This window comes from Pelodiscus sinensis, chromosome 7 (genome assembly GCF_052426305.1).
Source record: "Pelodiscus sinensis isolate ZL-2025 chromosome 7, ASM5242630v1, whole genome shotgun sequence".
Taxonomy (NCBI): domain Eukaryota; kingdom Metazoa; phylum Chordata; order Testudines; family Trionychidae; genus Pelodiscus; species Pelodiscus sinensis.
In genome coordinates this window covers 74,619,042-74,633,781 of record NC_143058.1, presented here as the reverse complement: position 1 = coordinate 74,633,781, position 14,740 = coordinate 74,619,042, and the positions used below count along the sequence as shown (strand labels likewise).

The window sequence follows — 14,740 nt, the reverse complement described above, 5'->3', positions numbered from 1 at the left end:
CCGGAAAATCAAGCCAGTGTAGACGTAGCCTTTGAGAGTGGTAACATATGAGAAGGGAACCTCCTTTTGCCAAGCTGACTGTATGTATTGCTCAAATCCTGAGGGAGAGTTATTTGGGGGGGAAGAGAACAGGCATGCTGAAATAAACTGGTACGAACATCCTATTTGCAGCCCAACAGGTTTCTTAAAAACAGCTAGAGTGTCATGAATAAAACCACCTGTGCAACCTGCTGAAGTGCTGGATCGAAGTCCTGGCTAACTGAGGGGCTAGCAACATTTAAAAAAAAAATCACCTGTCACATCACACTCACTGAAAAATAGTGTGCATCAGCGGTGTTGCAACAAGGTGTAAAGGATTCGCAGTAGGTGTTAACATGCAGAGGCATTATGATAACATCTGTGTTTGTCTAATTCCAGCCAAAACAGTTTCCATTCAAATTGTAGAGGATAAAATAATCTGCCTAACTGCCAGTAGTAGCAGACATTTCCAGTAAAGTGGTTTTATATAGTATTTCCCATGATGCTTGGCCCGTGGTTTTGCTTTGAACTTTTCCAGGTTGGGACAACTCCTTGCTAGCTCTGGTGTCTTTGGTGTTGGCAGTGATGGAGAGAGACAAACACTTAGGTTATGTCTAGACTACAGAGTTTTTTCGAAAAAAGTGGCTTTTTTTGAAAAAAAAAAAAGTCATCTGCGTCTAGACTGCCATCGCGTTCTTTCGAAATTAAATCAAAAGAATGGGGTGGTTTTTTTGACAGCCGTAAACCTCATTTTACGAGGAAGAGCGCCTTTTTTTGAAAGAGCTCTTTTGAAAAAAGGTGTTCTTGAATGCAAACAGGGCTTTTTCGAAAGAGAGCATCCAGATTGGCTGGGTGCTCTTAAGAAAGCGAATTGCTTTTTCGAAAATCTTTTTGCTGTCTAGATGATCTCTTTCGAAACAGGCTTGTAGTCTAGACATACCATTAGAGATGGTGTTCTCTCACAGAACTTCCCGTCGTTGAATGAAAAATAAAGCCTTTTGTAAAATGGGACCAGTATAAAGGTGACGTATGAGAAGGAATGTAATAGTGTATCTAGTTAAACAATGAACTGGTAAGCGGATGCTTATCAGTTAATGCTCCCAGCTACATGCATCCCCTTTCCCCCCACTACAGCTCTGCAAGAAAAGTAGTTTAGGAGCTGGTGGGCAGGCAGGCAGCTTGCTTGCCGGTTCCTTAATCACTTTTCTTGCAGAGCCACAGCGTGGATAGCTTCCAGGACCTGGCGCAAGCTGGGACTGAGGCAGCCTGCTTGCCCGCCAGCTTCCATGCTACTTTCAATGCAAAGTCACTTATTGGATAACTGTGTAACCGACAAAATATTTGTCGGCTACACAGTTACCAGATTGCATGCAATTTAACATGCCTGTTTATGAGCACATACGATGCCTCTTTTTTCAGTTATATGGAAACTTGGAGTGATTAAAAGCAGGAAGCCTAGTGTTCTATGAAGCTGATAGGAAGATTCGAAGAAGATTTCTGACTTTTTCAGGTGATTTGGCATTAAATTATTACATTGTAGAAGGAAAGTTGGCGACTAAAGTGATTCAATAGCATGTGTTCCATTCAGTGGACCCTTAATGCTCATTTCATGACTGATATATGCTGTACTATGTGCATTCTCATTGTCACCAGAGATAACGTTAAGTAAACTATCCCCTTCAGAAAAACAGCTTTTCTTGGCAAATGGAATCTGGCTTGGGGAGCTAGCTCTGAAGACATCTATTTCAGTTGTGAATGAGTGCTGTGTGTTACTTTCCTGGATTCGAGTCCAGGCACTATTTATACTGTAGCATATTTAGCACCAGATTGTTAAATCTTAATACTGAAACAGTGCATCATTTAAATGTTTTTGTTCTGCGGATGCCCCACTTGCAGGCACTGAATATCAAGCAATAGTTATTAACTTTGTCTTGGACCTTTACTCTGACCCAAAGCTTCATAATCTACTCTTGAAATGCTGCTGAGTCTATGCCAGAGAACCACATTGAAACGTCAAACTAGCAACCATAACCCAGATCTACACCAGCCTACCTCCCCGTGACCATACATAGTAATGAACTATTTTGTGAACCAATTTCAGATACATCTCCCAAGAAATCTATATGCACATATTGAAATAGGGAGAGACAAGCGGGGAGAGAGCTTGAACCAACATTATCCTACCAGTGTGATGCAGAAATAGAAAAATATCCCTATGGTATTAGGGCTGTCTTGTGCAATAAGAAAGACCCCTCTGCCACCATTTTCACAAAACCAATGCTTTGGCATTTCTAGGGATGTGAACAACTAGTCGGCTATCCAATAAGCAATTGCTTATCGGATAGTCGACACGCTAGTCGACTAGTCGCTTTCCCTCTCCCCACTTGCTGCTTCTATCAGAAAGAGGCAGAAAGGGTGGGAGAAGGGGAGGAAGGAAGAGGAGAGGGTGCTTCAAAGTGACAGCGCTGTGTGGAGCCCAGGGTCAGCGAGGGACTGCTTGAGTCCCCTGCTGGCCCCATGCTCCCTGCAGTGCTTTCACTTTTGAAATGTAGCAACAGCAGAGGCGTCCTTATTGACTAATCAAATAGTCGATGCAAACTGCATTGACTATTCGATTAGCCAATTAATCGAAATTTTACATCTCTAGCCATTTCATAACCGCTTGTATAGAAGCTTTCATCTTTAGATAGCCAAATCTAAACTTTGAAGTTAGCATCAGCATTGGTAAAATGATGCATGTGGGGAACTGTGTTAGTTTTAGCATCTTGATATCACCCCTGAAGTTAACTGATACATTTTCTTGTTAGTCTGGATTGTGCGGTGTCAAGATTTGTTAGTCTGGATTGTGCTTGCTTTTTGACAAGATTTGCAGACTGCCTTGTTGATGTCTTCTGGAGCTTTGACTGTGTGTGAATGGGCCAAAGGCCAGGTTCCAAGTGCTGGTAATTTAAGTGGGAGCAAAAGTGTTTTGGTACCATGAAGGACTGGGCCCAGAGATAAGTGGATTAAAGAAAGAGGAAGCTAGTAACCGCTGGGGAGATGGAGCAAAGCAAAACCACAGTTGTGATAGTGCGACATCTGCCCGCTATGCAGTGTACCCTTCAAAGGCAGCACTGTGCCTCATTATATTCCTAAAGTCTCTCTGTTTTCTGTGCTTTCCTGGAAGTCTATGCTTATTAATAATTTGTAGTTGCTTCTGATTGTGCCCAGGATATGCAGGGCACTATATTAACATTTAAAACAAGGGAAGGTTCCTGTACTAAAGAGTTTACACGATCATATGCAAATTTATGATTTCTTGCAACAAGCCTATCTAGAAAGGGTGTTGCTGCTGTTTCCGAAGGAGCAGAGGTATAAACAGGGACCTATAAGACAGCTGTGCTATTTTCAATCTGTGGTTAAGTACAGCGCTGTTGCTTTTTGCCAAAGAAAGCAACCATCTGCCTGGTGAAATGCGTATCTGGGAGTGAACTCTAACTACTTCATCGATTTCAAATGCTATTTGTACTGGGAATCACACCACAGTCAGGATGTAACTGTGTGCTGAGCCCACACACAGGAATTTTCTTCTTCTATTCAAAACCAAAGCTTTTATTTACATAAGGGTTGTGCAGGCTTTGAAATCAGGAGTACAGGGTATTTAAAGCTTGTCCCAACTTAGAAAGTGCAGGCTTTAGTGGGATGAGGAAAGGTAATACTGTGTGGGGAGATGGATCCGCTGCTTCTCTATCATAATTCAATAAAGGCAAATATATAACAGCATTCTGTTTACAATTCAAAATATATTCCTTCCCCTCCACTTAGTTCGGCTCCAGTGTGAAAGAGAAATAGCTTTGTTTTCAGGATTGCAGTAAATCTCAAGGTAGGTTCTGAACACCGTGACCAACCAAATAATCAAAAGGTTTCATAAACAGCGCATAGATGGGTATTATATTTTTCTTTCCAGGAATAATCAAACTTGGGAGGTGGAACCCTCTCCCCCTCAGTTACGTGACTGATGCACCAGATGCGACAGTAGCCGACATGCTACAAGATGTCTATCATGTTGTGACATTGAAAATCCAATTACAAAGGTGGGTGTTTCTGAACATCTGTCCTCCTCTATTCTCTGAGCTGCTCCGTTGATCACAGCATTACTACAGAGATTAGCACATCCTGTCTTCATTAATTTCTGGGCTTTTGATGAAATGAAAAGGAAAATGAAGGGAAGGATGCTTCACCAGGCACCTTCCAACTGTTTTTATGTTTTGTTTTCTGAAGCAGTAAACAGCCATGATGGTGAGGTGGGGGCAGGAGCTAGGTGGGTGGGGGACTCCATCAATCACGAGAGATCTGGAGGCTTTAAAGGGAAACTTTCCACAACTTCTAATGTAATGTATCCTCCAGGCCTGATTGAATGCTTAGCACATTGTATGTGAAAAATAAATACCTCATCTGTTTCCAGGAGTGGGGTTTTGAGGGCCTAGACTTTCTGTGGCTCAGACAGAATGGTCCAGAAAGTTTGTTGCTTTCTTTCTTGTCTCCAGTGACCTATTTTAGAAGGGTTGAGGGCGGGGAGAAGGCCTGTCTCTACAGCTCTTTCTGGTAGTTTAAACTAGTTCTTACTTGTGAACATCTGATGGACTGAGTGATCGCTGCCGTCCAGGAGCAGCCCTAGATGAGCTGCCGGCAACTGGCGCCCGAGGCGAAATGCGCGATTGGCTCCCCCGCCTCCAAAGCCCTCAATGGCGGTTTATCTTGGTGCCCTAGGCGACCGCCTAGTTCGCCTGTATTGATGGGCCACCACTGCTGCCGTCTGAAAACTGTGCACACTTTTTGGGTTTTATGTTTTTTTTTCCTCTTTCTCCCTCCTGTCCATTTAGAAAAGCTGGAGGCTACTAGGCTGTTCACTGGAAAAGGCAGAGGATTCTCCCAAAAGCCTAAGCAAAGTGCCCACCCAGTTCTTAAACACTGTTAAAACTAGGATTTTATCTCACTAGATCAGGTAGTTGGCCCATCTGTCATAGTTTAGTCATCAGAGTGCTTTTAGAGGTGGGTGGGGGGGGGATGGGAACGGACCTCAGGTCCAGGGGCTGGATACAGCCCCCCAGCTTGCCTGGGTCCAGCCCCCAAGGGTCCATCTCCCTTCCTAGCATTGGGGAGCCCGGGCCTACTAAGGAACTGGAGCAGACAAAATCGAGCTTGGACCCCACTAGGCTCTGGTATGTGAGAGGACCGTGGGGATTGTCTTTCTTCTCAGTCAGGGGCCATGTCAATGAGGTCTTGGGGGTTTTTTGGGCTTCTCACTTGTGTGCGGCCCCCGACTGATTTTTCTGTGGGTCAGTGGCCCCCGACTCTGCTTTAGAAGAAGGAGTAAGGAACAGTGAATTATTATGGAATATCTTGCCTATACAAAAATATTCATTCTAACTTGTATCATAATTAGGAGTCTCATGGCTGTCATATCTGAGCATCGGCAATTAAATCCCACTGCAAAACCTGCAAAACCATAGGGGGTCTTGCTGCAGTTTGCATAAATGGTTGGTTTGATTCTGTGCATTACACTGGGGCTGCCTAGTACTGTGAAACATATGACACTGCATACTTTCCACCTCACTTCATCAATGGCACTAATTTCTCTCCTTGAGAAGCACTAAAGGCCTAAATGAACATCCACCCCAGAGTTGTGAAGGTGACACATGCCCTCCCTATCCGGGAGAAAAAGTCATGAGCAACTGCTGTCACTTAACAATGGAAATAGTCAACACTTAATTTAGGGAAGGAACCTTCTTTTCCTGATGGGCAGTCAAGAGACCGACATTCAAGAAGCCCACCCTCTTAATAGCTTGGTTCTAGCCAACTACTGCTCAGTATAAACCCTTCTGTTATGTAGCAACTCACAGAAAAGTTTGGCACATGCTGACTACAAATTCTTCTGATTGAAGCTACTATACTAGACCAGACATAATTGGATTCAGGCCAAGATATGGTATGGAAACAGCTTTTTTGCCACTGATGACACAGCTCTCAATGAGGCAGATAGCTGTTCTCATCCTCCTTGACCTCTCTGCAACATTTGACACTGCTGACTATAAGATACAGCTCTCTCTCTCCTGAGAAAGGTGGCAGGAGTCAGGTGTTACAGTATTCAAGACTTTGTGAGAGGACCATACCCAGCGAGTAGTGATGGGAAACGGCACCTCTGCCACAAACCCCTCCCTCACCTGTGAAGTCCCACAAAGCTCAGTTCTCTTGCCAGTTCTTTTCAGCATTTACATGCAGCAGTTATGTGAAAGAACCAAACAGCATTTGTGAATGAAGTCACAAGTATGGATTCAGATGCCACCAATATGCAGAAGATGCACAGTTGTACCTGTCCTTCACCACAGATGTCCACTAGGATGCCCAAAGCATGGATGAGATCAGCTCATAGATAAAGAAGAACAAGCTGACGCTGAGTAATGCAGACGTTATGCTGATGTGCAGAAGAAAATCTCTCCAACCAAGTTTCCTTGGTTGAAGTCATGTGCCCACAATTGATCTCTTCAGTCGATAGTTTAGTAGCACGCTTGGATTCTTTGCTGACATGAAACTCTCACATAGCAGCTTTTACGAATTAGCACTCTGTCATCTCCAGTTGCCTAGGAACCTCTTTTCCCTCCTGGTGGATGAAGACCTGGTCTCAATTACTCACACTTTTTGTCACCTGTTGGCTGGACTACAGTAATGTGATCTACCTGGGCAGGAAGCCATCAGCCCTTAGGAAACTCCAGTTAATACAGAATGCAGCAGTGCATCTACTCAGTAACCTGGGCCACTGTGAGGGCATTGTACCCATCCTTTGCTCTCTGTACTGGCTTCCCAAAAGTTGTCGAGTCAAATTTAAGTCTTGGTCCTTACCACCAGGGTAAGGAAACAACCTTCGTAACCTCCTCACTGATTAGCAGGCTTCCTTCTCTGGCCTGACATTCTTTAATAGAAAACCAGAGTGTGCATACTTAAAACACAAATCAAACAGCTTTGCAACAAGCAAATGCACCTGGAACAGAAGCTTCCTGAAGGCTACAAAAACACATGCAGTTCACCACCAGCGGAGAGATGGAGAGTGTGGGTGGCCCGCCCATAATGGATCTTAGTCGTGTTGGGTAACGGACTTGACAGAAGGTGCTCAGTTACTACAGTGAAAAGGGCAGGATATATACTAGTATGGAACAGAATTCTCTTTTGCACCAAAACGTTGCCCCCTTCTGAATGATGGCTTCTCTCACTGCTTGACACTGATGTGTAATATGGTTTTTCTCTTTCAGCAGGAGTATCTCCTTGTGCCAAAGAGGCTGCCTTTCCCGGTCATTTGTGTGGCCTGCATTAAGCAGAGCACTTTGTGCTCCTACCGGCCCCAAAGGAAATGACTAGGCATACGTGTTACATCACTTATGTAGGATTAGCTAGGATTTTTGGCATGGGTTGTGATTCTTGTAGTTGCACATGTCTCATTGCGGGGGAACTGGGATATTAAAAAAACCGATACACTTTAAGGAAAGATCTGCACACAGGACTGTAAAGTGACGGTGGCTTCATGAAGATCTGTGGTTGTTGCATGAAGAGAGCAGGTATTCTTGCTGGTGATGTTCCCATCTGATTCTTCTTTCTATTTTCACAGTTGTTCAAAATTGGAAGACTTGCCAGCAGAGCAGTGGAACCATGCCACAGTCCGCAATGCCTTAAAAGAGCTGCTTAAAGAGATGAATCAGAGCACATTAGCCAAAGAATGCCCTCTCTCACAGGTGAGTGCTTCTGCCTGTACTAGAGTATCCAGCCTGATAAAATCCAAAGCCAATAACTGTTTAGCAAGGTGTTCACAAGAGAATATTTCAGAAATCTTTAATCAGTTTTTGTTTTAATAAGAAAGGAGAAATTCCAACCCATCTGGGAAAATATCTCTTTACACTTTAGTTGTGGTGCACAAATTGTGATGTAGTGTTGGAAAGAGATCAACTGGTGTGTTCCCTCAACTTCATAGGGATGCCAAATTCTCCATATATAACCTCTCCAAATTTTGGTCTACCTCTCCATACACTGAATTGCAACAGACACTAATCCTCACTGGTAGAAGCCTTCAGTGTACTTTAGAAATGCACACAGTTTTCATCCATCTCTGATTAAAAGGAAATGTATACAACTTCTATCAGTGGGGTACCAGTTTCTAGAAAAATACAACAACAATCTGTGTGTGTGTGTGTGTGTGTGTGTGTGTGTGTGTGTGTGTGTGTAAATAGAGAAGGAGTGAGAGAAGATTCACACAGACTCACCATGCAATACAATTTTGTCACTTGTGAGGACATAACCATAGGTCAGACTCCTAATGAAACTGAACTTTAGTTCAAGTTTCTGACATGAAGACTTGTATGAATTTGGCAAAATTAGCTGAGCACCAGCAAAAAGCCTACATCCAGTGATTCATATTACCAGACAAAAAAACTTCCATTAGAACAGAGATAGAGCTGTTATTATATTGCTTAATATTGTCTTTTAAAAACATGAAAAATGTCTTTTTATACTTATTCCCCACCCCCAGTAACCAAACAGCCCTTAAATGCTAACAACTCAGTTCATTTTCAAGTACCAATTTGAATATTGTCCTACTGTTGTTGCCTGCCTTCCACTTGTAGATTAGAGACACTTGTTTGTTTTGCTTAGCTATACACATTCTAACATGAGGGTGTTCTGGTGTGTGGTAGAATGATCTAACACACATCAACTTCTGCATTTTATCAGTTTTGCTAGTTTATAAATTAAAAGATATGGTTTTTAGCTACAAGCATCACAAACTCAGAGAACTTTCTGGGTGTCTGGCTGGTGAGTCTTGCCCACATGCTCAGGGTTTAGCTGATCGCCATATTTGGGGTCGGGAAGGAATTTTCCTCCAGGGTAGATTGGCAGAGACCCTGGAGGTTTTTCGCCTTCCTCTGTAGCATGGGGTACAGATCACAGCTGGAGGATTCTCTGCATCTTGGGGTCTTCAAAGTATTTGAAGGCTTCAATATCTGAGATATAGGTGAGAGGATTATTCTAGGAGGGATGGGTGAGATTCTGTGGCCTGCACTGTGCAGGGGGTCAGACTAGATGATCATAATGGTCCCTTCCGACCTTAAAGTCTATGAGTCTATGAGTAACTCAACCTAGGACTCACAAATCAAAGATCTTTGCTGATCATACATCACAACCAGGCCTCCATTAGATCTGTGCCATCCCATAAAGATCATAGCAGGACTCAGGTGTAATACAGGGTAGAGTTAGGTTCTGCAGTTAATATTGTCTAGTATAGAATCTTTCTCAGTTTACCATAGCTGCAGAGCTAACAGAAATAGAAAATAAGTTTAATCCACAGGGAGTGGATGTGTTGAATAAGGTGATATTTTCAAAGACTAGAACAACACTTTAAGTTTAAGCCCTTAAATATAGAATGGGCACTGCAAAAGGAGAAATCTGATTGACTGATGAGGGTTCCAGTATGTTGGCTGGGACTCTTTGGCTAATGGAAACAAAATCTGTGCATAAAAATTACATTTCAAGAAGTGAGAGAACTGCAAAGCTCAGGTGGAGAAAGAGAACTGGTCTTCAGTCTTGTGTGTCCCAGTGCACCTGAGCAGTACCAGTATCCAGTGTAACTGAATGGTGATCCATCTCAAGCGGTGGCATTAAGTCATTGTTTAGGGATGTTTTCCATCACTTTTAAAGACTTCCATATGGGAATATGGGAGTTGGCTTATCCCTCTATTTTATAAACTCATCCTAACATATATTGGTAAGATCATTGATGACAGAACTGTAGGAGAGATGTAAAAGATATAGTGGGAGATTGTAGAAACTGTCTGCTGCTATCTGGATTTTTCTTTCATACAATTCCTTCTCCCAAATCAGTTTTTAAAAAAATATTGCACCAATTGTGAAATGTCATTACAATCCCCTTGTGGTTAATATATTGTTGACAGCAGCAGATTACAGAGCTGTCTCTTCTAAGTCAAACTGTCGAGTAAATGCTGCTGTTTGTTAATGTGCTCACAGCGCATCAAGTTTTCCTTTGTACAAAAGTGGAAAAGAGGCAGCATAGGGAACTTTCTTTTTTTCCCCACCAGTGACCATGCTCTGTCTCTTGGTACATTAGCTCTTCTTGAAGCCCAGATGGAGATTCTGATTGCCACTAATGGGCAGTGTAATCATTTGCTTTGATTTGCACTTGTTCTGTTTTTTCTGCTTAGGTATATTAGGCATTTGCAGCTTAGCCACCCTTCGCATAAGGCTGCTGTTCCAATAAACAAATCCCAGTTAACTATGGTGGAGGAACTGGGGTGAGGGGAAAGGAAATCCAATTATTTCAGCACTTGCATCTTAGCGTGGAGACTTCTGTCTTCCAAGTGTATTGTACGAATCATTCCAACATTGTTCATGTATTTTGCATTATGGTATAAACTCATTTCCTTGTTGTGGGTTGGTGGTTTTTGTTTTCATCCCACAGCGTTCTCCTTTTTTTTGTTAACTTATGGCATTATAGCTTGTGTATATGAATCCTCTGCTAGTTCTAGTGTACGTATGAGGTGAATGCCAGTTTTCTTTCCTCACGGGTGTGATGGAGTTGGCCACCTACCAATATAGCATATCTGCTACTTTGTCTAATCTTTTATCAGCTTTTACAATATTTTTCTAGGGCAAATGGTCATTAGCCCAGGCATTGTGTTAGGAAGTTCATAACTACAGCAATGGGTTTGCTTGTCAAGTTATTGCTGACCAGTTACTTTCTTTCTGGAGCTTATCAAGATTCCTATGGGAACTATACCTCTGATTCTGTAACTCTAAATTTAATGGAAAAGAAAGTTACGGATTTATCCCTCATCTTTGCTTAGTGGCAAGCGGAAGAAGACGGTCTGTTTTGGGATTTTTACCAACATTGTTTATGCTATTTTACTAGACTTTTCCTTCCCCAACAGGAAATAGGAGAGGGGAATTTCTACTCTTTTTCTTCCTTAGAACCACTACAATAAATGCCCATTTATTATAGAACCGTGAGAGCTCAAAGAAAAACCTCCTGGAAAAATGAGCTCTCTAGTACTGTCTTTTATGAACAAACTTTTCCATGCTCCCCAGGCTAAGGAAACATAACTCCGGGTACTTTTAAAACTGTGAATTATACCTGCTCCAGTTTTGTTCTGGAGCGTCTTCGAATTGATGTTTTCACTCTGTTATGCCTTAAAAACAGGGTCATTTTGTTCCTCGGGGCATACTTCAGAACAAGCAAGAGGTGAAAGGGAAGGAGGTTCTAGAATTAGGTTTAAACTATGAATTTTTATTAGAAAATTGAAACTGAGCTGGTGATTAGAGTGGCCGTTTTTAAAAAACATTCTACAGCCACGAGTTGTCTTAGCGTGTTCCCAGTAAAAATGTGAAAGTGAAAGGGAAGAGGAAACTGTTCGTTGAAAGCGAATTAATTCCTCAAAATCTGAAACTAATTTGTGCGCCCTCCAATCTACCCAAAGAAAATTCTTCTCTGCCTCCTTAACACCCCAGAATTCCAGGGGTCAGGAAGACTAGAGTCTTTTGAGGTTGCAACAGACTGGGCTGAATAAATGCAGAACTGATCCTGAATAGAATTGTTTTTTTAAGCACTGTAAAAGAGGAATAAGCCAAAAGAGAACCTAGTTAGTAGTTTAAAAACTATGGATAAGACCCATTTTACTTATTAGCCTAGAAGCACCTGTGTCCTATAGTTGGAACTATTGGTAAATAGCTTGCAATTGCTTTGTGGTTATTATCACTCTGGAATCTGTGCTACTATGCAGAAGTGTCATAACAGGTGCCAACATGTCTCGGAACTCTTTGGACCTAAAAAGTGTGATTTCCAAAAAGGGTGCATTGGCTCATATACCTTGTTTAGCTTTTCAGACTTTAGCATGAATGTATGTAGATCTAAGCATCTTTGCATAAATGTACATATACACATAATGGACTGATGCAGCTCTGGAAGAGTTTAAAAGTTATTAACGATTATTTACTCTATAAAATTGAGAACTAGCCATAACAAAACTATTTTTCCACCATATGGCCCCAAATGCCCCAAACGTAAAATAATTTCGTGTGCATTGGGTGCTGCAGAACTACTCTACCTGCTGTCTTCTTCTAGTTGTTTTGTACCAGTCCTTGCTCAGAAGATACCTGCAAAGGGTAGTATGTGAATAGTGGTGAAGCACTTTGAATCTTTCAGCTGTACCATGTTTTGTTGTGGCTCTTGGTTGATTTGGAACTGTACTGTGTTTTATTTAATCTGCTCTGAATAGCACTTAATTTTTCTGTTGAGTGATTTTTCACACAACGGCAAATTGCACGTTTCGATAAATTATATTAATTTAACTTATTTGCCTAACTGTTGTTCTGCAGCGAGTAGCACGGATGTTCTCCAGTTCTTGGCTGTGTGGTCTTGTTGCAGTTGGAAGCCGAACAGAAGCATCTGAAAAGCATGATTTGGATTGTGCATGCTAATCTTACCTTTCGTTATCTGGTTCCTAAATCACAGTTATTCTAACTCCTTGTGTCTAATGTGTTTTTCCCCCAACAGGACACTGTCTGTAGTTATGTGTTTAATATGAAGATTCTATGACATCACAAATATAAATTAAAGTGACAAGTCAGTGGGAGCTGGAGACAGGAGTCTTGGTTCACACAGCATCTTTTTTGCATTATTAGTGAACACAGAGCAGTCATGTCTGGGGATGTAAAGTGGGAAATACTGCCAATTTTGAGTCCTTAACAGGGACTGTGTTAGCTTCTGGATACACAAATGGATGATCAATGAGAGCTTGCATGCCATTGATTTTTCTCTGGAAAAGAATTTAAATTTTTTTTTAAACACACTTTCTGTTTCCTTCTACTTCTAGAGTATGATTTCATCCATTGTAAATAGCACATACTATGCCAATGTGTCAGCAACCAAATGCCAGGAGTTTGGGAGATGGTATAAAAAGTACAAGAAGATTAAAGGTAAATTAACTTCATTGGTTTGGAAATGAACAATAACTGAACTGTGTTCTACTGTTTGAAATTTTGTTTTAAAAGTACAGTGATAATAAGCCTTAATAATATTAGTGAATTTTTGTGCAAAGAGGGCACACTGGAAATTAAATCCAATGAATTATGAATAAGGGAACTGTGAAAAAAATACTTATAAAGAAAATGTGCTTGTTACGTCGCATTTCAGATGGTAATTGCATTGAAATGATCAACCATGTATGTAACAAACATAAAACATCTCAGAAAAGAAAGTTATAGAAGATCTGGATTGAAAAGTTAAATTGCCATGTAAATCACCTTCATGATAAAACCCTGTCTTCCTAAGTTAAATGTGTCCTTGCTTTCTGTTTAAATACAGTTAAGTGTATTGGCATTCGTGCCACGTCACATCATCTGGAATTTAGGTAGCAGCAGTTCATCTGAGATCAGATTGCTTGGCGGTACTGCGCTGAATTCATCCCAACCATTCCCACTTGTACCAAGCTGAAATGCCCCATTATTTTTATTATATGAAATGGAATTATGTTAGTGGGCGAAATACTAATGTCTCATACAGGAACATTATTCTTTGTAGGTTCTTATAATGCCCTCAGTGTCATAATGTCTGAGCATCTTCCAACAGTGACATTACTAACATCTGTCATATGTAATTCATTCTTTCTCTCATCCTTTCCTTGGGGGAGAATTGGGTGTACACTGCATTGTTTTGTTTTGGTAGAGTTTTGTTTTCAATACATATGCTGCTGTATATTTGTATTAGACAAAATACGGCTGAAGAAGTGTGCCTTGTATTTCAAGGGGAGAGGAGGCAGTGAGGTTTGTGATGGTTCTTTGCTCTGCAGTATCAGACTGCCCCTGAGCATGCTGTCTGCACAGATGAGATTTACCCTTATGATAGAAAGTTCTATTTTGCCTGAACAGTGGAGTTGGTGACCAGATTCTTCATCTCCAAACTTGAGTCTCTTTTAGATGTGCTGGGTCCAAGCTGTTGAGCACAAGGGCTTGATATTATTTGGGAAGCCAGTGGAGAGAGCAGAGGACAGGTTTGATATGCTCGTGATAGCCTGAGGTTGCTAAGAAGATGTATTGCAGTGTTTTGTTATAGTTGGAATTTCCTAAGAAGTGATGGCTTCCAGCCCTGGTATATCACGTTATTTTAGTCCGTATGGTGAGTGACAAAGGCATGTATAACCAAGGCCAGGTCATCATCTGTCAGGATGCATTGGAATCTTCTAGCCAACTAGAGAAAAACACTGGCATGTGAGAATTCAACATTGGCAAAGAATCCAAGAATACTCTTTAACAGCAGGCTGAATTGACCAATTGTGGGTGTGTGTCATCAGCTAAAGAAACTGTTGTGTTGCTGCAAACTCTTCAAAATGCCCACCAGCATATCTCTCTTTTTTTTTTTTGCCTGGGTTCAGCTCTAACCAACTGCTCTTCATCCACCAGATGACCTCATTCAAGAACTGGGCCATCTTGGTGGTATGTAACGAGAAATTTTTAAATTAGAAGTAATCTTGACAAGTACAGGCTGGTAAGACTAATTTCAGTACAAGGCAAATTGCTGGAAACTGTAGTAAAGAGTAGATAAACACAGAGATAAACACAATATGTTGGGAAGAATCAATGTGGCTTTTGTAAAGGAAAATCATGATAACTAATCTATTATAATTCTTTTGAG

At 41.5% G+C, this 14,740-nt stretch overlaps 1 protein-coding gene across 2 annotated transcripts in view; it reads left to right on the top strand.

Moving 5' to 3' along the window:
* The window catches only part of SATB2 (SATB homeobox 2), a 172,185-nt gene that overhangs the window by 65,132 nt on the left and 92,313 nt on the right, over nt 1–14,740 (top strand). For both annotated transcript variants that reach the window (XM_006117927.5, XM_006117926.5), the window contains exons 4-6: nt 3,965–4,091; nt 7,658–7,781; nt 12,924–13,026. In XM_006117927.5, the coding sequence (XP_006117989.1) occupies nt 3,965–4,091; nt 7,658–7,781; nt 12,924–13,026 (354 nt within the window). The remainder of the gene's footprint in view (nt 1–3,964; nt 4,092–7,657; nt 7,782–12,923; nt 13,027–14,740) is intronic.